Source organism: Chelonoidis abingdonii, chromosome 1 (genome assembly GCF_003597395.2).
Source record: "Chelonoidis abingdonii isolate Lonesome George chromosome 1, CheloAbing_2.0, whole genome shotgun sequence".
In the NCBI taxonomy this organism is placed as follows: Eukaryota; Metazoa; Chordata; order Testudines; family Testudinidae; genus Chelonoidis; species Chelonoidis abingdonii.
The window spans coordinates 321,855,663-321,881,745 of NC_133769.1; the positions used below are offsets into that span (position 1 = coordinate 321,855,663).

At 39.1% G+C, this 26,083-nt stretch overlaps 1 protein-coding gene across 3 annotated transcripts in view; it reads left to right on the forward strand.

Moving 5' to 3' along the window:
• LOC116822027 (serine/threonine-protein kinase DCLK1) overlaps window positions 1–26,083 on the forward strand; it is a 354,967-nt gene that overhangs the window by 314,285 nt on the left and 14,599 nt on the right. For all 3 annotated transcript variants that reach the window (XM_075061628.1, XM_075061629.1, XM_032775582.2), the window contains 6 exons: window positions 4,351–4,497; window positions 10,263–10,396; window positions 11,567–11,644; window positions 12,734–12,830; window positions 15,800–15,880; window positions 24,239–24,352. In XM_075061628.1, coding sequence (XP_074917729.1) covers window positions 4,351–4,497; window positions 10,263–10,396; window positions 11,567–11,644; window positions 12,734–12,830; window positions 15,800–15,880; window positions 24,239–24,352 — 651 coding nt within the window. The remainder of the gene's footprint in view (window positions 1–4,350; window positions 4,498–10,262; window positions 10,397–11,566; window positions 11,645–12,733; window positions 12,831–15,799; window positions 15,881–24,238; window positions 24,353–26,083) is intronic.

Genomic DNA, 26,083 nt, shown 5'->3' on the forward strand with positions numbered 1-26,083 from the left:
TCTCCTGCTCTCTTCCTCTTCAACATACCCACACATGCTTGCATGTTCTTTCTCTCTCTTTTTTACTTAAGAATTTCTGCAGATACCATGAAGTTTAATCTGATGGTTTGTTTTTTCTTGGTTATGATAATATTCATGCTTTTAGGAGATTTTTCATAGACATAAATTAATCTGAATTTCCATGAGCACATGAAATTAATGGGTTCTTTACCTTTATATGATGAGGGGGAATAAAGGGAGACCGGACCCAATCAGATGTTAGTATTCTTTGAATATCTATTCTACTTGTTAATATTTAATTGAAAAAACTTGTTATACTGTGCTCTGTAGGCACCAAGGAAGGTATTTCTGGAAAGATATTAATTGTTAATTCAACAATTGCTGACTGTTTCTCTTGCACAGCATGTGCTGTTGGAATTGATTAACCATCTGTTACTGACTGACTTTTGAAAACCTGAGTTTAAATCAAATTCACACACAAGAAAGAAATTCAAGAAGAAAAGGCTTGTTGTAGAGCACAGTTGCAGTTAATATCACCCTGCATTAATTGACAGTAACATGTTTGACAAAAGTGGCTGTTGTAAATACTGCTTTCATTTCATTTCATGGTAGGCATATTGTTCCCTGCTTTTTTAAAGCGCTCTAAGTGTAAGAAAAAGCACTTCATAAATATAAATATAAACATATTGCAAGCAGTGCTTGTAAAATGACTGCAGGACCTGGTCGCTGGCACTTTGCCTTTCTACACAACAAAACAAAATTACTGTACTTACAAACTTACTGCCTTATGTGCAGATGATCAAAACTACATTCTGATGTTGCTAGTCTGACTTAATTCCAGAAAAATCAGAGAATCAAGAGTTGGGTTGAAATCGCATCCTTACGTGTCCCCCCCACACACACCCAATGTGCCTAAGTAATGGATAGGTTGGCCTGATGAATGAATAAGCTAGGCAGAGCTTGGCAAGTTATAAAATGCTAGTGCTTCAGAGACAACTTAGAAAAAATATTTGTCAACCATATTAATGCTTTAAGTGCCTTCCAGCATCTCTTTCTCCTCTAGAAACACTTATCAATATAATAAAACTCAGTGTAGTCTAATTATACACTTTTTTTTAACTGGAGGACAAGGTAGACTGCCTGACTGCCAACAAAATTATTCTGCTTTATTAGCTGTCTCTCTATTAATGTACTGTGTTTGCTTCCTTTTTCTTTTCCTTTCTTGAGTTTAGGCTTCCTTCTATTCTTTTCTTTCTTTTTCTTCTCTTTAACTTTAGGTTTGGTATTTCCTTTTTTCTTTTTGGCTTTAGATTCATCTTTCTTTTCTTCCCTTTACATCTGAGGCTTTACCTTTTTTCGCCTCTTTGGGCCAGATCCTTGACTGATGTAACTGATGTTACATCTGAGCTTTAAGAACATAGGAATATAAAGACATAGGGATTGCCATGCTGGATCAGACCAGAGGTTCATCTCATCCATCTCATGTCTGACCATTGCTAGCTCCAGATGCTTCACAAAAAGGTATAAGAACCCCACAATAAGTAGATGTGAGATAATTTTCCCTCTACACTAAGTCTCATTCTGATCTCTAATAGTTAGAGATTTGCCTAAGTCGTGACACCTGAGGTTTAATATCTCTTCTAAAATGTTTACGAGACCAGTCCTTTCCCTTAATCTTCTCTTTTGATCTTAATCTTGTCCCCTTTCTCCTCCATCTTCTGCTTTATTCTGTTTGAATTTTTTCCCCTGGTTTTCCAAGTTCTCTAGTTCACGATTCCTCTGAGTGGTTGATTCAAAGAGTCATGATCAGTGTCATCAGATAGTGTAGAAGAAGGTCTGTATAGTCCAGTTTTGTCAATGACTGTCTTCATACATTCTAGTGAGGTGGACTTTTAAAACCCACAGTGGGAATAAATCTGTGCTGGACAACTTTAATTTGCATTGAAACTTTGTTTTCATTTACCACAAGTCCTCTTATCTTTGCAGCTTGCAGATTTCTTAATTGTGCTACTGAATCCTCTGTTGAGCCAATATAATTTTCAGCAAGATGCTTTTTACTAGACTGGTGGCAAAGATGCTGAAACTTTGTCTTCATCTTGCCCACAATCAGACACTAGCTGTACAGCCATGTTCATTGTCAGTCTCACCTCTTTCTCTTGTTCTTTTCTTTTCTTTTGTGCAACATCTACCCCTACTTTGGAGGTCTTCACAGGCTGGACAGTGTACCCTTCTTAGATTTTTTGCAGCCTTCACTTTCGTATGTCAGGTTCATTTTCAAGAAATGAGGGGACATCCTATACCCATCTGTCTCCAAGCTCTTTTTTCAGAATTGCTCAAGTTTTCTGCTTTTGTTTCTTTGTGAGCTTTTTGTTGAACCTCATTTTATTACAGTTTGCATCCTTCTGTTTCCCTTTCTTGCTCTGTGGTAGTTACTCAGATTTCCTAATAAAATATGTGTCACATAGATTTTTCAATGTTCATATACCATTCTTTTTATCTTGACCTAAGTCCAATATGTCCTATGCCTCTTCCCCCATATTGTATATAAAAGAGATGTACTTGGTATGTATTGGCATAATTGACAAGTCCTGATGCAACATGAAACTGCTCAACACAGTTTATGCATTTTGGCTACACTGATTATAATCAGTGAAATCAATGCTTTCTGTAGGAATTATACTAGTGTCAAAACACAATAGTACAAGAATGTTGAGTTGGATTACAACAACCTTCAGATTGGCTAAACAATCATGAGGGATTTTATTTTTTTATTTTCAAATATTTTGTTTCTCTTTATTTTTCTTCTACTTTTTGAGTCTCTAGCAGACATGTTTTCTAGATTTTCTGTGTAGCCACAAAGGCCAGAAACTGACTTCTTTATTTTTTTATTTTCCCCATGAAAACTGAGATTTGCATGATTCAGGCCCTGGTGCTTAAGGAAAAAATACCTAATAAAATGAAACGTAGGATAAAATCATGAGAGTTGGCAATGCTGGCATTATGGGAAATATTTTCTCCATTGCCTTGGGAAATAACTTCTGTTCCTTTAAGAACAATCTGCTTTTATTAATTTTTTTCTTCTTTCTGTTGTTGCTGTCCCTGCTAGACAGCTTGATTTTTCTCACTGTTTTTATGGACTCTGTCCTCACCTTTTCTGTTTCTCTGGGATCTAGGCTTCCTTAATGGAGCTGCTCTGCTTTTGGCCTGTGGTCCAGTTCTTCTGCAAAGCAACCTTTTATTTTTCTCACCCTACCTGACACTCTTCATTGAACTGGGGTTTCTCTTGCCCTCTTGGCCATTCTCAATCACTTCAATATTTTTTCTCTCTTTTAGCTCACTGCTGGTAATACAGTCTGATTTAGTGGCTGCCCGAGAGCTTGAGAATGGAGAAAATAAACCCTCTCCTCACTTCAGAGGAGTTTCACTTACTTTCTCTTCCTTTCTTCATTCCTTTCCTTTTGTTTTCCCCTCCCTGGAGGTGGCATCCAGCCAGCTCTGGTACCATGTAATATTATGGTGTAGGAAGGAACACAGAGAGAGGCATAGGCGATTGCAACAGAGTTAAATACTTTTAGTGATAACTGGGAAGTGACATAGATTGTCTCCAGTGAAGTAAGACAATAATGTTAACTCATCAGATGCCTTTGAGCATAATAGTGTATCATATCTTCTGCTGGGGGACCCCAGTATTAACATCAGGAAGTAGAAAACCTAGAATACTTGACACGTTCTAAAAGGGAGTGAGGTCTCTCAAGTTAATGTTTTCAAAGATTTCTGAGAGGTGGAAACAATCCCTTTAATGCATTGTATATAAGCTGGGTAGATAAATGCATTATGGGAAATAATTTCATCTTTAATTCTAAATATCCATATCATTTTAGATTTAACTGAGATTGTGGATATGGTTTTGAATGTAGGCTATTTGTAATTATAATAAATGGCAGCAAGGATTGGTACCCAGCACAGTGACAGCTGAATATGCTGGTATGCAGCAGGTTTGCAATGTAGGTGCTAAGGAAACAGGTTGGCAGTGCTGGAAATGTCACAGAAGCAGCATGCTTGGCTACAGGAGAGGAATGGGTTGCTTAATATTTTCCTCAATCCACAACTTTCAGCTCCGTTAGCTGACACACTGAGCAGTGTTGACCAGCTCTGAATGGGAGGCATGCCCAGCCTTCTGTACCTGGGAGGAATGATACCACAACACAAGCCCTTTGTAGATAGGAAGGACCTCTGTGGGGCCCTCACAAAGTGGCACACTGCTGCTATTCATTTTCCAGAAAGATTATTAAGCAGTGCTGTCTGTGTACAACGGGAAGTTGTTAATGTGCCATGATTATTCTGTTCCAGGGAGGAGACCTTTTTGATGCCATTACCTCCACTAACAAATACACAGAGCGAGATGCCAGTGGGATGCTGTACAATCTGGCCAGTGCCATCAAATACCTCCATAGCTTGAACATTGTTCACAGGGATATCAAACCAGAGAATCTACTGGTAAGTGAAAGCTCTACTTCCTGTATTGTTACTACTAACTTGGGAGTGCATGAAAGTACCTGTGCTCTCAATGAAATAGTCTGTCATTAGCCTTTTAACTTACTTTCTCTCACATACTAATCTTTTCACATCAAAAGGTCTTTAAAACCAAACAGCAGTCACAAAAAGTATAGATGTGTCAGGCTCCTAGAAGTTAAACAGTCTATGTCTTTAGCTAGTCTTTGTCGTAGGACACTAGTGCAGGATTATTCCATACAGTGAATTTTTAAGTGTGTTTTCAGTCTAACTACAAATATTTCATGCAATAGGGCTATTGGCACTTCCCTTGGAATAAATACTTTGCACCTTTACATAGTACCAAGCTACCCAACCCCCCTACACAGGAGATTAGTAGCAGTATTTCAATTTACAGACATACAAACTGAGATGACATGATCTGCCCCAAAGCATGTAGTGTTTCAATGGCAGATCCAGGAATAGAACCCTGAAGTCCGTCTCTGACTGCTCTAACCATGAAACAGTCTAATAGATCTTTCTGTTAGAACGCCTTCCTTGTTAGGCAGTCTAAACCTTCCGTTTTCTAATTTAATGTCATTTATTTTCTTCTGAGGGCCCAGTCCAACTCCCATTGAAGTCACAGAAAAAACACCTTAAAAAAATCCTCTGTCTCCTTGGGGTCTACATATTTCTTGACAGTTATTGCGTCCACTGTCATCTTTAATTCAGTCTTTTCCAGCAAATTAATCTCTCCAGTCCCTTAATCATTTTTGTGTTTGCTCTCTGAATTTATTCTAACTTGCTGAGAATGTTCAGTATCAAGGCCCTCATAGCTGTCCGTGTGTTTTAAAGCAATAACATAATTTAGATGGTAAAGAACATAAGTTCTTAGCTGTGCACTGTCTGCCATCATCTTCTGTGTTCAATGTTGTTTGGCAATGGAAAGTTGTTATGGGAAGGTTGGTTCAGGTAAATCTTAGCACCCTTGCAGAGAATTGGGTTTGTACAGTTCAGAACTCCACAGTGACAGCTGTCTGTATTCTTGGCTTAGTTTTTCAGAAAATGCTAACACCATGTGGGCCAGGGCTCTCATTAGACGTGAACATATACACCCCTATAGCAGTTTTAATGCTAGTGTTCATAGATTGCTACATGCATAAGTTATAGCAATCACATGGTAGGATTCATTAATACTGTGACTTGGAATGTGCGGGAAGATTTCTTGGAAAAAGACCTACCATGCTTTTATATTCAAACTTCTTAAATTCCTAAAGTTTGACAGCAGTAGCCTGAAGCATTTTTAATGTCTTTCTGCCTCCACCCTCATTATTCCCTTGTTGGTAATACCCACTGGCCTATCGTGAGTAATCGTTGTTCTTCACTTCATTCAAATTGTTCGAGTGTATTTTCCAGTCCAGAGAACACAAAGGTCATATGCTGCTGTTGATACTAAACAATGGCTAGAAGGCACTAAACTTTTCACGAAGACCATAACTTTCAAAACAAGCACTTGCATATTAAAACTACTTCAGCTCCACTGGTGTAAAAGAAAATAACTATAAAAGGGTATGGGGGCACTTCCATAGAACTTATCAGGTATATGGGGGAGCACAGGAAACGTGTGTTCCCTTTGGTGCTTGGTATGATAAATTAGGGAGCACTCATCTGATAAATATAAAGGATCTGGTTCTCATTTACACTAAGGCCCCTTGACTCTGCTCTGGCAGTGTAATGGGGTATTAGTGTACATAGAAGTCAGGTCTCTAGTTTGTTGACATCAGATGTGTTGTCTCAGCACTTACCTCCACATATATCACAAAACATAGAATTGTAGGGATGGAATGGACCTTGAGAGGTCATCTAGTCCAGCCCCTTACCCTGAGGCATTACCGAGTGTATCTAGACCATCCCTGTCTGATGTTTTCTCCAACCTCTTCTTAAAATCCTCCAATGGTGGGGATTCCACAACTGCCCTTGGAATCCTATTCCAGAATTTAATTATCCTTATAGTTAGAATGTTTTTCCTAATATCTTTCTTTTTCTTTCTATCTTCCTTTTTTAATCTTTATCTTTTTTTTTTTTTTTTTTTTTTTGCTCCATTCTGAGCTCTCTCCAATTTATCTCCATCTTTCTGAAAGTCTGGTACCTAAAACTGGGGACACACCAGCTCAGGCCTCACCAGTGCCTAGTATAGCAGAATAATTACATGTCTTACATATGACACTCCTGTTAATGCACCCCGGAATGGTATTTGTCTTTCTCACAATGATATCAAATTATTTGCTCTCATTCAATTTTTGATTCTCTATAACCATGACATCCTTTTCATCAGTACTACCACCTAGCTAGTTATTCCCCGTTTTGTAGTGGTGCATGTAATATTTCCTTCCTAAGTGAAATACTTTGCATTTGGCTTTATTGAATTTCATCCTATTGATTTCAGACCAATTCTCCAACTTGTCAAGGTCACTTTGAATCCCAGTGCTGTCTTCCGAGGAGCTTGCAACCCCTCTCAATTTGGTGTCATCCATAAATTTTATAAACGTATTCTCCACTCTGTTATCCAAATCAGTAGGTAAAATGTTGCCTAGTATTAGACTCAGGACTGACTCCTGCAGGAACCAATTACTATGCCCTCCCAGTTTGACAGCAGACCATTGATAACTACCCTGAATAGGGCTTTTCAAACCAGTTGTGCACCCATCATATAGTAATTTCATTTAGACCACATTTCCATAGTTTGCTTATGAGAATGTCATGTGGGACTGTGTCAAAAGCCTGACTATGTTGTGACATAATAGATTGTCATGACATCAGGTGATCTCGCACTGTAAGAAAGTCAGCATGTGATCCATTGACTACATTACTGCTCTAAAGTTCATCTAGGCTTTGATAGAGAGGAAGATTGTGGTCTTCAGCACAGTACTCGGCGCTAAGAGTTTCTGAATTCTAATCCTGTCTCTGACTGTAGCTCTCTGTGGCCTTAGAAATGTCTTAACCTTTCTGCCTCAATCACCTGATCTGTAAAATGGGATGATATTTATTTGTCACAGGTGTACAATGAGGATTAGTTTCTTAACATTTTAAAAACACTTTGAAGTTGGTAATTTCTATACAAATGGTAAATATTGTTATGTTTATTATCCATTTTAGCAGAAAAATCTCCATGAGCTTTCAATGTGCTTAAAGTCTGTAATGCTGTACCTATGCATCCACTTGCTCTGTTCTCTGGAGGACATGCCTTCCATGTTTTAATTGGAACATTTTTATAATTGCTGCTATTTAACACGTTTATTTTGTGAAATCCTGGGATGTTTTTATAGCCATATAATAAACCCCAGAGAACAACTTCTCTGACTGTTGCCATCTGTAGTGATCACAAGAGCAGCTTAGAAAATACTGACAGTCTTTGTAGTAATAGGATACATATGGTGGCACACAATTATGTGTTTCTGCATTCAATTAGTGTTGTACAATTACCCAGTTTTATTGCTTAGTTAAAACAGTGAAAGCACTACATAGTGGGTAATTTGCACTAATCCCCATCTCTCTAATTGCCTTTCAGTGTTTAAATGCAGTAGAACATGTATAGTGTTTGTTCTGAATGAGACGAGCATTAAATTATCATTCACATTCCTTGCGCCTTGACTGGCAATTAATGTACCACTGCTTCACATTAGAAGCACTTTTATAGAGAGCACTAAATAGAGTTATAACAGGATGGGGGGGAACTATTCAGTTCTGGCATTACTAGAAAATCAATTGAAATAGTCTCTCAAGGGTATAGCAGAAGCCTCATTCCTGGAAATGGACCGGACAAAACCCTAGAAAATATACCATACTGCTCAGTTCTGCATTGGCAGAGTTATGGATTCAATGACTTAAGAGGCCTTCTCTGTAATTAATTGCTCTGATTATATGGTTCATTCACATCACCAGTGTGACTAGTGAAATTAATCTGTAAACATGCACTAGATTAACCAAACTAGGCGAAGGCATTTTCCACAATAAAAGGCAATTGCATTAAGGATGAATACTAGTTACAGCAGCTTCAGCCACTGATCTCTAAACCACTTCTTTACATTTTCCACCAAGTATCTATTTAAAGTTTCTAGTTGCTAGTCTTTAATTAAAACTGTGGTTGAAATTAGATGTATTGCTCCCATTTCAGCAAACACTTCATTTCAGGAACCAGATGTATTTAACAAACTATGTTTTTAATAAAGCTGAAATTACATTTTTAATGGTCTTTATGCCCATTTTTTGCTGGCTTAATAACAGAGAAGTGTGAATCCATTTCAGATTGTTGGTCCTCTTGCATAACAAGATCCAGTTTCATGCACTTATTAAAAACAATCAGAGGAACAGAAGATTTCTGTGAATGCTGAATCTCCCCTCATAATATTGAAGACCTGATATAATATGTTGTATAGCCCTACAATACAGAAGAGTGGCGAGAATCTTAATCTTTCTATGCAAGGTTGTACAGCAAATGAAGAAAAAATTCTCTTCATAGGATGGCTGTTGTTACAGTTGTTTTTGATGGATCCCTTTTGCACTAAGTGAGCAGATGAAGAGTCTCTCTTGAGTTTACTGCCCATTTCTTAAAGGAAATCTAAGAAGTTTTTTTTGCAGGAATTTGTAATTCAATGAGGCAGTGGCTGTTCACGATGGTGGTGTACATGAGATTACGCTTGTAGACTGAACATTTTTTTTTAAAATGTTGTTAGATTAAACTGCACTAAATTTTACCATAAATCAACATAAAAACTGGAAGAGAGAGCTCCGATCAACTACTGCCTTAAGGGATGATTCTCTGATTAACATTTTATTTTGATACATTTAATTATTTTATTTTTACTATTTGTTTTGATATTTGAATATTTGTCAGTGTTTAGGCATTGGGGAAGCAATGGAAATTGAAATTTTCCTAGTGTGGCTGCTATCTTAATGTACTGACTGCTTCTAAAATATAAAATCTCCTCTTGCACTGATTAAAAAGAAAACAAAAAAATTGCAAGTAGCTTTTCACTGCTGAAGAGATCATAATTTAGGGAAGGATTTTCAAGAGCGCTCAGTATTGGCCTAACTCTGCTTCCATTGAAGTCAGTGAGAGTTACGCCATTGACTTCAGTGGAAGAAGAGTTGTGCTAACAATGAGCACTTTTGAAAATGCCACCTTTAGTTTTTTGTGAGCTCTCAAAAGTGAGCATAAGTGCTTAGTGAAGTAACATGATAGCTGAGTGTGTTGTGACCTCTCTAGTGGTTCGTCCATTGAGAGAATAAAGGCCTACTACTGCTGTCAACTAATGGAGTTACTTCTTTAGCTCAGAAGTTCAAATCCCTGTACAAGCCTCTCTTTTGTGTATTAATTTTAATAAGCTACCATGGTTGTCAGACTCAATGGGGATTTAACCCAGGAACTTCAACAGCAAAAGCACAGGCCTCTACTATGCCACTATGTTTTAGCTTTTAACAAGAGAAAGATTTTGTGCTCTTTGATGATCAGCCACTAAAGGAGGATCCAGCAGACTCAGCCAGTTACACTGGGTATGTTTATTTTTTTAGAAGAGAGACTATATATGAATCAAACCTTCCTAATCACTGTGATTTTTTTTTAAATGTGCGCTTATCTATATTTTGGGAAGTGGAGGAGAGAATCTGAAAGCATACTCAACTGAAAGGAGTATGTCAGGAAGTTAGCAAATTGTTCATGAGTCCTTTTACATAGAACCTTGCTGATCCTTTGGATTTTATTTCTGGTTTAGGTTTATGAACACCAAGATGGAAGCAAGTCTCTGAAGCTGGGAGACTTTGGGCTGGCAACAATAGTGGATGGACCTCTTTACACAGTCTGTGGGACCCCTACATATGTAGCTCCAGAAATCATTGCAGAAGCTGGGTAAACTTTTTGCAGTAAAGGTTCATTTAAGTGTGCAAGGTGGAATATGTTCTCGCCAATATATCAGTTATAACTCTTTTAATTTAGGCTTTTTTTGTCTACCTTTTTTTAAGGGTTACCATGGCAGTTTTTAACTTCAAAGTCCTCAGATTAGCACTGAGGCAGTAACTAACCATTTTTTTTAACCCTGGGGTAAAAGTAACAAAAAACTGCCCTCAATGACTGCAAACTGTTGTTTTCTGTGCTCTTCCTTTGTCCTCTACTGCCCTTTTCCTTAGGGTCTATCGTGTAGAGCAAACACCCCCTGAGGTGAGTGACACACGGCACCTGTGCAGGCTGCCTGTCAGGAGAGGTCAAACAAGCCCTACTCTCATCCAAGCAGGGCTGGCTCTCGCTTTTTTGCCGCCCCAGGCAAAAAAAAACAACACAACAAACATGCAGGGCGGCCGGAGTGCCAAACCAAAAAAAAAACCACAAACCTACGGGGCAACTGGAGCGGCAGAGCAAAAAAAACTGTGCAGGGCATCTGGAGCACGAGTGCAGGGGGACTCCCGACGTTGCCGACATACCCTGGGCAGCGTGGGGGAGGAGGCGGAGGGAGGTAAGGGGAGAGAGAAGGGGGGCGGCCAGGGCTTCCTTCCCTTCTGGTCGACGGGGAGGGAAGGGCGTGGGCTACCCTGCTGGACTTGCTACAGACCTGGCACCAGCTAGGGCAGACGGAGGGCGCAGCCTGCTCCCAGCAAGGTGCTCCCCTCCTCTATGCTGCCACCCTCTACAGGCAGGTAGAGCGGCGAACCAAAAAGAAAAAAACCTACAGGGCAGCCGAAGTGGTGTGGTGAAGGAAGAAAAAAAAAAAAGGATTCGAGGGAATGCCGCCCCTTACAATCTGCCGTCCCAAGCACGAGCTTCCTTGACTGATGCATGGAGCTGGCCCTGCATCCAAGAAACCAGTACACTTTATCGTCTGTGTTCAGACATTCTAATCCAATTTAGCTTTAAACTGTAAACATCTGCCTTGGATTTGAAAGCAGAAATTGGTGTACAGTATAGATAAAATTCATCTCAGACCATTTCATAAGAATTTTTGAACTGACATAGTTTTCTTTCAGTTGTGTACTGTAGTTCATACAGGCTTGGTATCTCTAATTATAATACTTCTAACACTTTTAGATATGGCCTGAAGGTGGACATCTGGGCAGCTGGTGTGATTACTTACATCCTGCTATGTGGCTTTCCTCCATTCCGTGGGTATGAGCTATGATCTTTTATCCAACTCTTAACAATGCACCTCTATGCTGTGAATGGTCCATGTGCCTGTCCTGCACTATGAGGTCTGCTGTGGGGAAAAAAAAAATCTTTGCTTGCAATGTTGGATGATTTTTTTCCATGCTCTACCTCAGGGGCAGGCAACCTATGGCACGGGTGCCAAAGGCGGCAAGCGAGCTGATTTTCAGTGGCACTCTCACTGCCTGGGTCCTGGCCACTGGTCTGGGGGGCTCTGCCTTTTAATTTAATTTTAAATGAAGCATCTTAAACATTTAAAAACTCTTATTTACTTTACATACAACAATAGTTTAGTTATATATTATAGACTTCTAGAAAGAGACTTTCTAAAAACATTAAAATGTATTACCGGCACGAGAAACCTTTAATTAGAATGAATAAATGAAGACTCGGCACACCACTTCTGAAAGGTTGCTGACCCCTGCTCTACCTATTAATTTATATAAACTTCATAAATCTCCATTGTGTTACTGTAAAAACCCCAGTCTCTTCTTATTTTATTTATTTTGATGTAATCTGCCTTGCAAAACAAATGCACCTGTTCCAGGCTCTGAGTGCCCTTGGCAACCATTTAAAATATATGATGAAATCAGCAGATTCCCCCAGTTACTCTCCAACACAGTAAGCGGGAAGCAGTAAAATGTAAACAAAATGTAAGCCTTCCACAGAGATTTACACCTGCAAGCAAACTTACATCCTCCCCTCACAAATCTCCCCTCTCCATTAAAGCAAAGAAGAAGGGCTGGGCCTTGCCTTAAAGATAGGCAGGCTCAGAAACAAAAAGGGAAGTGTATTCCAAAGATGGAGGGAGATAACAGAGCCTGCCCTACAAGTTGACTCTCTTTCCCCCCCACACCCTTCTCACTTGTCGCTTCATCTCAGGTGCCCTCACAGTCCACAATGGTGGCCATGTGGCAGGGGGAGAGGAACTGGTTCCAAAAGGCAAATTTAGTGAAGTACAGCTAAAAGCATTTTACTTGCTTTTTAAAAGTTTATAAAAACAACCTCTGGAAATAAATCTTATGTTTTCTTTTGTGTTTGTTTGCTTTACAGATGTGGAGATGACCAGGAAGTGCTTTTTGATCAGATTTTGATGGGCCAGGTCGATTTCCCATCTCCATACTGGGATAATGTTTCTGATTCTGCAAAGGTAGATTTGCAAAGTTGGTTCTCTTCTGTTTTATCAAAGGTGCCCTATATATATGTTGTGTGTGCAGAGAGAGTGTAAAACTGCTGTTCTTTTGTGTCCTATGTTTGAGAAGCTTTAGGTCTGGACTCCCCTGAAGTACATAAGTGTCATCTACTACATTATTATCTGATTGTTGTCTGTGTCTGAGACTGTAAGCTGACCTGGGCAGCACTTTGTTGGTATTTGTGTCTTATGCACTGTTAAGTAAAGCTGAATGAGTAAATGATTTTCAGCTGAGTGGCTAAATCAAAAAATGAGAAAAAATCATTTTGTTTCAGGTCGACCCAAAATGGAAATGGTTTTTGGGTCAAATGAAACATTTCATTTTATTAGGTGTTTTTTACTCTTTAGTAATTAAATTTAGCTAAATTCTGAAATGAACTGTCATTTTGAAATAATATGTTGAAATAAAACTTTAAAAACGTGTTCAACATTTTTCCCTTTTAGGCAGGAGGGGCGAATCTATTTGCCAAATTCAATCTGAATTCAGATAGTTGAGATAAACCTGACAACTGCATTTTTCATAGAATAAACTATTTACGTGAGAAATTTTGCCCAGCTCTGGTTTTAAGGATCGTGTCAACACCTATTGAACAATTAAAACTTCCAGTAACTTGGATCATAAATAGGAAGTCTTAGATTGAAAACTCCTTGGGGCAGTGACTTTGCTTTCTATGGGTTTGTACAGCAACTAGCACAAAGATAGCTGGATTGGCACCTCCAGGTGTAATTGTATTATAATACTAAATAATAATAATCTGAGGAAAACATGGCCCATGATTAATGACATGAGAGGATTGTCCTGATATCTCTCCCTGTCAAAGAACCAGGCTCGACATTGCCTGTAACTCCTAAATGTTGCCAGTGTATGAGACTTTGACTTGTTCTATCAATCCATTACAAGCAGTTCATTTTTTTAGTCCTCTTTTTTTAAAGCAACTTTCAAGTACAGTAAAAGCTGTTTTATCCAGCACTTCACCAATCGGAAAGCTCTATAAACTGGCATTTTTTATCTTCATTAAAAGTCCGGTTTATAGTCCAGTTGGCGCAGGGCTGGCAGGGGGTTGGGGTGCGGTGCACAGGCTCTGGGAGGGAGTTCGGGTGTGGAAGGCAGCTCAGGGAATTGGGTTGGGCTGCGGGAAGAGGTTCCTTGGTGCCAGATCTGTGGGGCACTCACCTCAGGCAGCTCCCGCAAGTGGCGACCTGTTCTGTCTGGAAGCTATGGATCCAGAGCTGAGGGCGGGGTGGAGGCAGCGTGCAGAGCCACCCACTGTGCCTCCGCCTATGGGCAGCCAAGACAGGTTGCCGCTTGTGGGGAAACACCCCCCCCCCCAGATATGGCACCCCGAGCCCCCTCCTGTCCCCAACCCGCTGCCCTGAGCTCCCTCCCAGAGGCCGCACCCCACACCCTTCCCACGCCCCAATCTCCAGCCCCGCACCCCTACCGCACCCAAACTCCCTCCCTCTTGGTTAACCAGCATTTTTCACGTACCAGCACCCCCCCAGTCCCCCAACATTCCGGATAAAACAGCTTTTACTATAATAAGGAAGAGCTTGATTCAGAGAGGAGGTGAGAGAGCTGTGGGTGCACAGTACCTTTCAGGATTTGTCCCTAACACAGTTGAACAACGGGGTTGAATTTGGCCCAAGAGTTTAAATTCCAGAGTTCCTAGGCATTCTGAGTTACAGTAACATGTGGCGTTGACTGGAATTTCATATTTGCAGTCCATTTGGGTTGGCATGTGTATAACCAATAGGTTGCACCCTAACACTTTCCTTTTCTTATCTTAAGCTTGGGAACACCAACACATAATCATAGGATGAATATATGCAACACAGTGCTCTCAGTATGAGCACTAATTTATCACAAAACAATGTCAGCATTTTCATCTGGGGTGTGAGGATTGAAAATGACATATTAAACGCTGACTCTTGATTCTTCTATACCACTGTTTTGTACTATGTTTTTGGAAATAATATGGGAGGGGTAGAGAGGTGGGATTTTAGTTTCCAAACTAGTGAAATTAACGTACAGGATACAGTACTTGGAGCTGAAAGAAAGCATTAAGTGTTAGTAGGAGTGTTCTAATCCCTCCCTTTGTATTGTGGCAAGCTTGATTTCATCATGCATAAGACATCACTCATCTGTTAAGAATCAGCTCTAGTCTTCAGTATCTCTAATGACAATTCCACAGCTCCTTTGGCAAGCTTGTTCCATACCTAACTACTCTGTCTAGTTAATTTGTTCTAAAATTTTCCATTTTGATGCATAACATCATTAGTTTCTATTCTGCTCCCATTTATTATTGAAAATAATTGATGTCTATCATTTCTGATTTCTCTCTATATTAGCATCCCATTACCATTATCTTTTCTATAAATTGAATGCACTCACTGATGCGAGAAGAGATACTTTAAATGCTGGTAGGAAACTGAGGGGAACATAGTAAAGAAGAATTTGAAACATTAAAACAAAGGTTTTAAGAGTTAGAAATATTTTTTGAAAATATCTTTTCTATTGATATTGGGAGCTAGAGAAAGCCAAATTCCAGATTAGTCTGCATCATCTTTAGAGAAAATTGGCTAGTTTCTAAATGGGCAACTAACCTGATTTCATGCTTCCATCTGTTTTGTACATTATGTGAGAAGTTCTTTCCTCTACAAACCGCTGATTACAAAATTAACTCGGCACTTATGGTCTTCTTGCTTTTCAATGCATTATTTAGCTATTGATTTAGAAGTTCAATTTACTGTTCAGCAGTTGATAGTTTTTTTAAATAACCTTAGTATAGTTCCACCCTGTATAATTCTCTCACTCACTGAACACTGTGCTTTACTAGAATCAATTGGAGATCACTTTACTGAATTAAGTCTTTTGTTTTTCTTCATAAAAATGTGCTCTAAATGGGATCTTATCTTCCATTTCACAGGAACTTATCACCATGATGCTTCAGGTAGATGTAGATCAGCGATTCTCAGCCTTGCAAGTTCTCGAACATCCGTGGGTTAATGTAAGTAATTTCAGGACTGTAGATTCTTGTTTTAGTCTTGTAATCTTTTAACTGTTTGCCATCAAATACTTTAAATGCCTCTTTGGAGCCAACATTTTCTAAACCAGACACAGGTAATGACCAGCTTACTGTGTGGTTTCACTGGAAGTGAAAGTGCTTTGTTACTATACAATTAAATATTTTTGTGCACAATGCTCTGCACTCCCTTCCCCCAATATCTTGGGCCACAATTTTCAACACAGCTCCTTAATTGCACCTACAAACTTTGTCAGCTTCCCAAAGGTCAATTTGCAGGTGCAGTGACACATTTTGTGCACGTAAATCAGATGGGCTCACAAGTCTTGCAATCACAATTAAGGGGTCTTGAAATATAGTCCATGTTTTAAAGCTGGATGATTCAGCATTAAGTTCAAAATCTTTACAATCAAATATTAACTTCCAAATTTGAACTATAAACATGTTTATGTGCAGTCATATCAGTTTAATCTGATTCGTGTGAAATTTTCATTTTTATCTTTAGATCAATGCTCATTTGTTCTGAACATGCCATAAAATTGATTAACAAAGAGGTGGCATATGGATCAATCTGATATCGATTAAGAAGGCCTGGGCCTGTCTATGCTTTAATGTTGGGACAGGGACGCTGTTTAATATTAATTATTCAAGACTATTTAATATGTTTCAAAATATTTAGATAAAAATGTAAAGAAAAAGGGGGTGGGGGAAGAATCCAGATTCCAGTTTAAAAATGAAAATATATGAAAGCAAAATGAGTAGAAGAAAAAAAATCTGAATTTGCATATTGCAAGTACCAGCATGGAATTCCTTCCTAGCACATTTGTGTGACTCAGAACTTTCCCCTAGTATCCAAAAAGATCTCTCTCATACACTTAAAGGGAATGTAGTTCCAAAAAGGAATATTTGTAATTCAAATATACAGACTAAATAACATAAAAAAATAAGGTGTCCAAATAGTTTACTATATTCCTTAATTGAAAATGGTGTGTAAAGTACCTACAAAGTAGATCCTCAAGTACTTCTATCCTCCATTCTGCTGTTCAGATAGAAGCAGTTTTCAATTGTAAATACTTCTGAACTTCACATCCCTTTGTCATGTAAAGCTTATAGACATTGAGTGCAATATATATTGAGACAATTTAGCATTTTCGTAGTCACTTTAAGGCAGAAGATTTTGTTGTTGCTGGTGGTATTTTGTTTCCTTCTTGAAGGATATATTTTTATCACACTATGTTTATATCCCAATTTTAAATAATTTCAGTTCCAAACAAAAATTATTATTTATCTCTGGAGTGAGAGGGAACTGTGGGATGAGGGATAAGGTAGAGACAGAAAGTGGGACTTACTAAGCAGAATTGCTGCCTCATGGCCAGCTTCTTCAGTGGTGTAAATTGGTATAGCTACACTGAATTTAATGGAGTTCTGTTGATTTAACACCATTGGAGGATCTGGAACCTGAAAACTTTTTCCCCTCCTTTTAGTTAAATTGCACTCTGATGCATTTTAGGAAACAGTTTCAGCAAGCTGCCTGAAATGTCAGAGGGATTACTTCCGTTAGTGCAAAGTTTCTCAAACTGTGGGTTGTGCCCACCTCTGTCCACAGCCCGGCCGCAACTCTGCACCCAGTCCTGGCTCTGGCTCTGGCTCTTCCCCCAGCTTTGGCTCCTGGCCACAGCCCCAACCTTCTTCCCAGCCCTGGCCCTGTTCCCAGCTGTGGCCCCAGTCTCGATGTTTGTGTTCCCACCCCCCAACCCCACCTTCCAGGACCCTGAAAAGTTTGGGGATCAGTGTTTTAGTGTTGAAAGTCATGCTATTGTTAATGTTCTGCAAGCATATGACAGTGAAAACATATAGCACTCCTGTTTGTACTAGGGGAAGTATTCTATCCCAGTTCTATGGGGATTTTTGTCTCCCTAATCATTCCTTTATAGCATTCCACATTCAGAGGTCAGTAACTCATCTTCAGCTACATATTAGTCATCATTCAGAGCTAATCAGGCTAGAAATACCTTTTTCTTGGACTAATGTAAGTATTTGTTAGATAAGTTTTCTGGAGTTCAGTTCAGGAAAGTTCTTCAGCACATGCCTGAGTCCACCTCTAGTTTGGCTATCACGTAAGTATGTGCTGAATTTGAGGCACAAATTTAAGGTCCACTGAACTAAATGAGACTTTTGCCTAAAGTGAAATAGGTGGTTAGATGCTGTCCAGAATGGAGATGCTTTCCTGAACTCGGGCCCAACGTATATGTGAGAGAGAGAGAATTGAGAAGGGAAAACTTGTTTTCCTACAGAGGCAGTGTGAACCAATAGAGAGAACATTGTACTGGGAGTCAGGGACTCATTTTCCATTCCTAGTTCTGTCATCACCTTGAACCAGTCATTTTCTCTCTACCTCAGTTTCTTCATCTTTAAAATTGGGATAATAATGCTTACTCATATTTATAATGGCACTGGAGATCTACGAGTGAAAATTTTTATTTTAGCTGATCTTCATAAAATATTCTGCTCCTTTCTAGAAGGAAAGGAAATACAAATCCTAGTATAATATGTGGAATAACACTGCACTTTTCTAATGAATCTGTTTAAATTCCTCTCCTTAGTACCAAATGCTCTATGATATTTTGGACTTCTTTATTGTTTTGAGACTAGTGAAATAGCACTAAAATGGTGGGTAATAGTGCTGGTTGGAAAATAGAAATAGTTTTTCATGATGATTTTCATGAAATATTTTTTCTCTTTGAAATTTCATTTTGACATTCTGCGTAGTTATTCTATGTAAAAAGTATTTGTTGGCTGTAAATAACTATTGTACTTCCAAGTGCAGCTTTTTATTACTGTTTACTAAATGATTGCTTTGTAAGTTGATGACATTGCTGGAATTTAGTATGACAGTTTCAATAGGAGGCAATCTTCACTTCAGTTTAAATTTTAACAATGAAAATAGCCGGACTTTCTTAGAAACAACAAAACTTGTAATGGTCAGAATCAGACCAGTAAAACAGTTCCAATGTCAATAATATCCCAGCTGTTTTCAATTTAATAAACAAAACCTGAAAAGACTTTGGCTAGTTGCCATTGAGACAGATGGAGATCCTGGATTCTGAATTCAATTTAACAGCAGTTCTCTGTGCCCTCAATTTAGTTTATTTGGATTTGTCTGTCATATACAGAACTCTTAGAGCTAGAAACAAATCCACTGTTTTATACTTCCCCTATTGGGACTCTTACTGTTTCCTTTGCCTGCTCATATTCATTGCAAAACTCAGGAATTATAAAAGAGGCTAGAGGCTTGGGAGCTAGCATTTTAAACACTGGAAATATTATATAATCCAAAATGCACCAATGGCAAGTTATGGTCCAGTTCTTGACTTCTGAATAATAAAAATGTTTAACTTACTGTAATTCAATAAGTTTTAATGGTGAAAAGAATGGATTACATTTTGTAAACCCTTCCCTGTTATAATGATTACCCAAAAGTGGATTATTTTTTGTACAGGGCAGCCTAAAAAGGATTAGGAAATCTGTAGCTTTAAAACATTTCCCTAGATACACTGGCCCTGGCTGCCTGTATGTGAAATAAATAAGTAGCCATCAGTGAATAATAATAATAAGCTGAGCATTCATAAGGAGGTTAATTTAAAAAAAACATTTCTTATTTGGCAGCTGCAATATTTTTGGTCACACCATTGGGCGCTGCCCATATCTCATTGGAAACCTTAAAGAAAACAGAGTAAACAGGCTTTTCCAGGGCTTTTATTTGGTCTAATTTTCTTCTGTTATTTATATAATGACCTCTTCCTATGGTACAATTAGCACTGGAAAGGAAACCTCTTGTGATCATTTTGTGAAATGGATCTGAATGCTTCAGGTCAGTAGGAGTCCGGCAGTCCTGAGCTTTGCTTAAGATTTTTAGCACAATTTCTTTTTCTTTGGGTCCTGTTGTTTAGCACAATGCAAATATGTAAGCAGTGTTCATTATAATTATTATATACAGGAATATCACCAGCAGCCTCTGTCTGGCTCTTCTTTCTTATTTTAAAACAAAACAAAGCAGGTCCTCTGTTTGAGCAGCAACTAACAGTGTTTGCTGGAATATTCAAATTAGATAGGGATGACAGTAAACAATTGCACACTGAAATAATACATTGTAAATCCTAAACTGAGGTCTTGAAGAGTGACAAGTGATTTTAGGTGCTTCAGTTTCGGAGTGCCCAACTTTTGAGACACTATAAAGGGGCCTATTTTTGAGAGAATGGGTGTCAGCATTTTATGAAACTCAGGCCCATTTAAGGTGTTTCGAGGTGAATATCCAAAATCACCAGTGACTCTTGACAGTTTTGTCCCTAGTTCTATAGATGAGATGCAGTACCAAGGTCCAGACCACTTGTGAGAAGAAGTGTGTATATCTAATGGTAATGTATAGACTGGAACACTTGTTAGTGAAGACTGCCTTTGGGAGGTTAACATTTACAGTGTCTTGACCAAATTCCTATTTGGAGCATTTAGCCTACGTCCAATTCCTCCTGCACTTTCTTGTGGGTATGATATTCTTCTTCACTTCCTGCCATAAAATGTGGTGTAGCATTGCTGTTTGATATTAAACAGCTGCCATGTTTCACCCTAGATGTGTGTCTTTTTTAATGTTGGATGAAGTGATTCCAATTTGGAGCCTGACTACCAGTATATTTGTAAAGTAAACATCAGATAGCAGCAAAAGTAGTTAGAAAGTGTTGCAATGATAGATTAATTAATATTTTATAACTGCCGCAGATGGAGCACATTGTGGCTCAAAAAATGTATCCTGTGTTATGTGGATCTGGAATATTATCTCTGGAGCTATGGCTGTAAGTTTCCATGATAGAAAGTATTACAATAGTCATTAGGACTTGGTGATTCTTGTGCCTCAGACCTTTGAAAAATGAGATGTAAGTTTTGAGGGCGTTTTTCTTATGAAAAAGAGGAAAGAGTTTGTTTTATAGACTGGTTTTCTTCTGGGAAAGGTCAGATCAGAGGAATATGGGTTATTTTAGGGGTCGTATACCACTGAGCCAGGCCTCCCTTCTGCTAGACAATAACCAACTACTTTATTTGTTAAAGCTCTGCATTTGACCATATTCTGCCAGCTAGTGCATTTTGTTAAGAGGTGAGTGAGGAATTTTTTGAAAACCAGTGCCGCAATCTACAAACCCAAACTAACCTTCTTCCCATATGCTTACAAAGCCCATGATTTACTGCAGCAACTGTGTAACGTACTAAGTGCTCTCAGAATTGTTACAAAGACAGAAAAATGAATGTTCACACTCATTTTATGTTCTGATCTTGATCTGTTACTTCCATGTGTTGTACTTTTGGTGCTGAAATGCTTAGTTTAAGTCTCTGATTCAATTGTTGATAACTAGAGATGCAAAGCAGAGCTCTGAATGGGACTAGTGTAGAGCCCTGTAGCGGGATAAGGATCCCACAAGTCCTGCAGGACCCGCTGCCATAATAGTGGGAGTGGAATTAAAAACTAGTCCTGTGCAGAGCTCTAATGCAAAGCAGTGGTTCTGCAGGCCAGTCATTTGATATGATCCAAGGTTACTGTTCTCTGCTACACTGCATAATCCGATGGTGGGCAGGCTTTGCCAAAGTAGCTGTTCTTGACCTTGCTCTTAAAATGGTCTATCTCAGGGGTAGGCAACCTCTGGCCACATGTCGAAGGCGGCACACGAGCTGATTTTCAGTGGCACTCACACTACCCAGGTCCTGGCCACCGGTCCAGGGGGCTCTTCATTTTAATTTAATTTTAAATGAAGCTCCTTAAACATTTTGAAAACCTTATTCACTTTACATACAACAATAGTTTAGTTATATATTATAAACTTATAGAAAGAGACCTTCTAAAAAACGTTAAAATGTATTACCGGCACGCAAAACCTTACATTAGAGTAAATAAAGGAAGACTCGGCACATCGCTTCTGAAAGATTGCCGACCTCTGGTCTATCTGGTCCCACCCTTTGGGTCAGTTACAAAGGACTAGTCTTCACTGCCTTAAAAAAGGTGTGTTCTTAATTTGGTTTTTAACTTGAACTGCTAACTTTTGTGAAAACAAACTTCCTTGTCTTCACTAGGATTTTAACTCAAGTTAAGAACATGCTTTTTTAGTGAAGACAAGGCCACAACTAACTCAAACATTATCTGTTTTTCCTGGCTGGAGCCCATATTTCTTTACCTCTGTGTCCCCCACAGCTGCATAGGAAGATATTGTGTAGTGCATGGGAAGAACTGTAGGCTCCCATTGAGGTCTTGACCTCCCTGAGGGAAGGTTGGAGCTTTCTGTGCATTGTGGCTTCATTTAGCCATAGGCTAAATGTGATAATATCATAATCAGTGATTGTAAGAGAAGCCATCAATCAGGCATCTATCCATTTGATGGGATTATTCCATAGCTGGGTATGGAGTCATTGGAACTAGCCAGGGGAATCTCCTTCTAGACTTTATAAGGAGTCTCCTCCTAGGTTAGTATTTAGTGAATACCACTGGTCATGCTTGGATCAAGCCCTGTGAACCTTAAAAATGCATCCCTGATTTGATGGAGTGAGAATTTTCTGGAATATGTTTATTAATCCTATGTGTGCCTCAGTTTTCCTCTCTACTTTGCACTGTAAAAAAAAAAAAAAGTTTGACACCTGCTAAAAGAGTGCAGGAGATATAGGTGTCACCTGGCTGCCTGGGGGCTGACTCATTAAATAACTGTCTCAAATAGAACCCAAATCAACTTAGCATCTAGGAAGAGATGCTTCTGAAACATCAACTCCTGACAGTGGCACACCCCAGCAGGCAGGACTTGTGAACTGAGCTGGAGAACAACGTGTCAGGTGATTGGAAGAAGGGCAGCCCTTTTTAGAGGGACTCAGGAGCCTGGACCTGGGGAGACAAAAGATGGATGGGATTGGGAGCCAGAGATGGAGTCCATTTCAGCTTGGGTGGCTCATCTTGGTACTGACTTGGCATGTACTATAGCATAATTTATAATATAAATAAATAATAATAATTGGAGATATATCCATCTCCTAGAACTGGAAGGGACCTTGAAAGTTCATCGAGTCCAGCCCCCTGCCTTCACTGGCAGGACCAGTTTTTGCCCCAGATCTCTAAGTGGTCCCCTCAAGGATTGAACTCACAACCCTGGGTTTAGCAGGTCAATGCTCAAACCACTGAGCTCTCTGTGCTAACCTAAGCACTATAGGATTCTATGTGCCAGGTGACTTGCTTTGAAAGGCTTCCTGTGTTACTGTAAGTACTCCCTGAGAGCATTGCACCCTGAGGGGCACAGTGCCGGCCTCCCGCAGGACTCTGGCTTGGCAGGATTCACTGCAGAGAGCCATGGAGACAGAGATTGTTGATGCCGAAGGCCCAGGCTTTACAGTGAACCCCCGCCCGCCCCCCCCCCCCCCGAGCACTGCAAGATACAGCACTGTAAAGCCTCAGTGTAAACAGTGCCGCAGCGCTGCAAGCTACACCCGTAGAGGATGTGGAGTACGTGCAGCACTGGGAGAGCTCTCTCCCAGCGCTGGCACTGCGACCACACTTGCACTTCAAAGCGCTGCCGCAGAAGCGCTTTGAAGTTTCGAGTGTAGCCAAACCCCCAGTCTTAGAGGCCACAGGCCTTCCCCTGTTGGAACTATGTGTGTCCTTGGGGCCTGCCCACTAAGGAGTCACTCCAGAGAGACTGATTGCAGGCTGGGGCATAGACCAGACTCCCCGTGACAGCCTGCATGTTGTTTGAACACTTTTTTCCTTGGTTAAAGCATAACGTTTTATTCAACCAAATCTCACGTCTCTGAAAATGGAACTCCACAAGGTTTTTGGGAGGACCTTGGAGCACACTTATTCTCTCACAAGAACAATTTCCTTGCTGCATATCAGAGAAGCTGGGCTTCTCTTTTTAACTCTAATGGCCTTTTAACTAGTATTGTTGTCTTCACTTTTAATTGATTGAAAAGTATTAAAGGATCAATCTGAGATTCACTTATTGTGACATTTTATGGACCTAACAAATTACCATAAGCTGGCAGTTAAGAAATGTAAGCGTTTATAAAAGTTTGAAAGAGAGCTATTAGCTAAAGCTGAGAAGAGAAATGGGGCTGTTCCATGACAACAGGTTTCCTTACAAATACCTTGGGTAGATTCATGGAGAAGATGATATTGAATTAAAGGAATCTCATGAAAAACTTTTTTTTATTAAACTTTTTACATCCACAGCTTCCTCCAGGATCACCTCACAATCCTGCAAAAAGAGCATTCTCCCTTATTTTGCATTTTCTCTATAAACTTTTTTTTTCTTATTATTTTTGCAGGATGATGGCCTTCCAGAGAATGAGCATCAGCTTTCAGTAGCTGGGAAGATAAAGAAGCATTTCAATACAGGGCCTAAACCCAACAGCACAGCAGCTGGAGTTTCTGTCATAACAGTAAGCATCTGAAATACATAGCAATAGCATTTTAAAAAGTTCCCACAAAACAGTCTATATTCAGAAGATGACACCAAAAGCTCGCTACTTACTGTAAAGTGTTGCCCGTGTAGTTGAAATTAGTGTAACCATTTCAGATGCAGTTATGCACGAGGGTTGCATACAAAACTACACACAATTTGCTAGTTGCATCCCTCCAAGCAAAGATTACATCGGGTAGAGATTTAGTTGTGCTGCATACTATAGTTACAATCTAGATATTGTCTGAAAGTAATGGAGCTTGTGAGACCATCTCAGCGAAGTCAGCTAAGTGTTACAGGCACATGCAGTATAGTATGCCTCACACAAATTTGTATTTTTCCTCCAAGATGAACGTGTGTGTGTGTCTCTCTCGCACACGCACACACACACACACACACAGAAGATATTCAGAATTTTATCAGATTATTTATGCTAGTACCATTAAACAGTAACTATCTGTTTTATTCACATTCACATCCTTTCCTTATTTTTAATACATCTGCCTGTGCTTTAAAGCTTTTTTTTTATTACTCATGGTAATGTTAATTCTCCAGATAAAGTCACCAAAAAATCAGTGACACATTGAACATAACCATTCCCATATCAGATTACTCAATGTTTGTTCCCAGCTTCCATAAATTGCAGATGGTGTGACTGCACATGTACACTGTCTCGTACTGTTTCCACTTTCATGTTCCTCAGCTCGGCCCCTCCAGTGGTGAGTTAAATCAGCATGAAATAAACTCAGCTCAGCAGGCACAATCTGGCTCACAGGTGTGAACTGTTTGTGCAGCAAAATGGATACTTTCTCAGAAGTTACTAAGTATTTAACATTTCAAGCTGTGCCTCTCTCACTTTTTTTTTAAAAATAAAAACTACCTCAACACAGAAACAAAATTGTCCCTCATGCTTTTCTTAGATTTTCAACTTTCTATGCCATCAGTCAGCATTTTTTATTTTCATTTTCAAGCAATAATACCACAGTAACTCTCCCAAAAGTAAAACATCGCATACTCTGTACCCATTGCTCATATGAAATGCATGTTTGTTCTGAACAGCCTAGTTCAAACTGTGTTCTTTTCAAATGGATTGCCAGCACGCTTGTCCATAAGAAGTACTGCTCAGTTCCTCTTTGCAAGGCTTTTAAAGCTTAAAAGATAGAAACGATTCTTCCCCTACCCCCTTCCTATTTTAATTTTTAAAATATTTTTATTTGACCCAGTTGGTCTGGAATAGATTGTTTACAGCAATTTGACAATTTAGTAATGAAAAAGGCATTGGTGAAGTGAATCTTTCCATTGACAAACATTATAGAAATAAAACAAAAGCAAAAAAAACTCACTGATTTTGGTAATGTGTTAGAATTTAAATAAGTACAGTTAATGAGAACAACTTTCTGAGTGGATACCACACCTTGATGTGGTTAATTCTTGAGTTCTGCCTCTAAACTAGCAGTATTTTAAAAATATTGTTATAAAATCCAGAAAGTGGCTTAATTAACTAACTTCTTTTAGTAACTTTCCTAAAACTGGGGGACTACAAACATTTGTAGTGCATGTGTAAATTTTAAGGCAGGCTGGCAAGTGCTGATTTTAATATCAAAAAACTTTTATATACTATGCATATTGCACATCTTAATAAACAGAATAAATAAAACCCAAAGCAAAACCTTTAACTGATGTGCCTGCATTTAAAACAAATGTAATACAA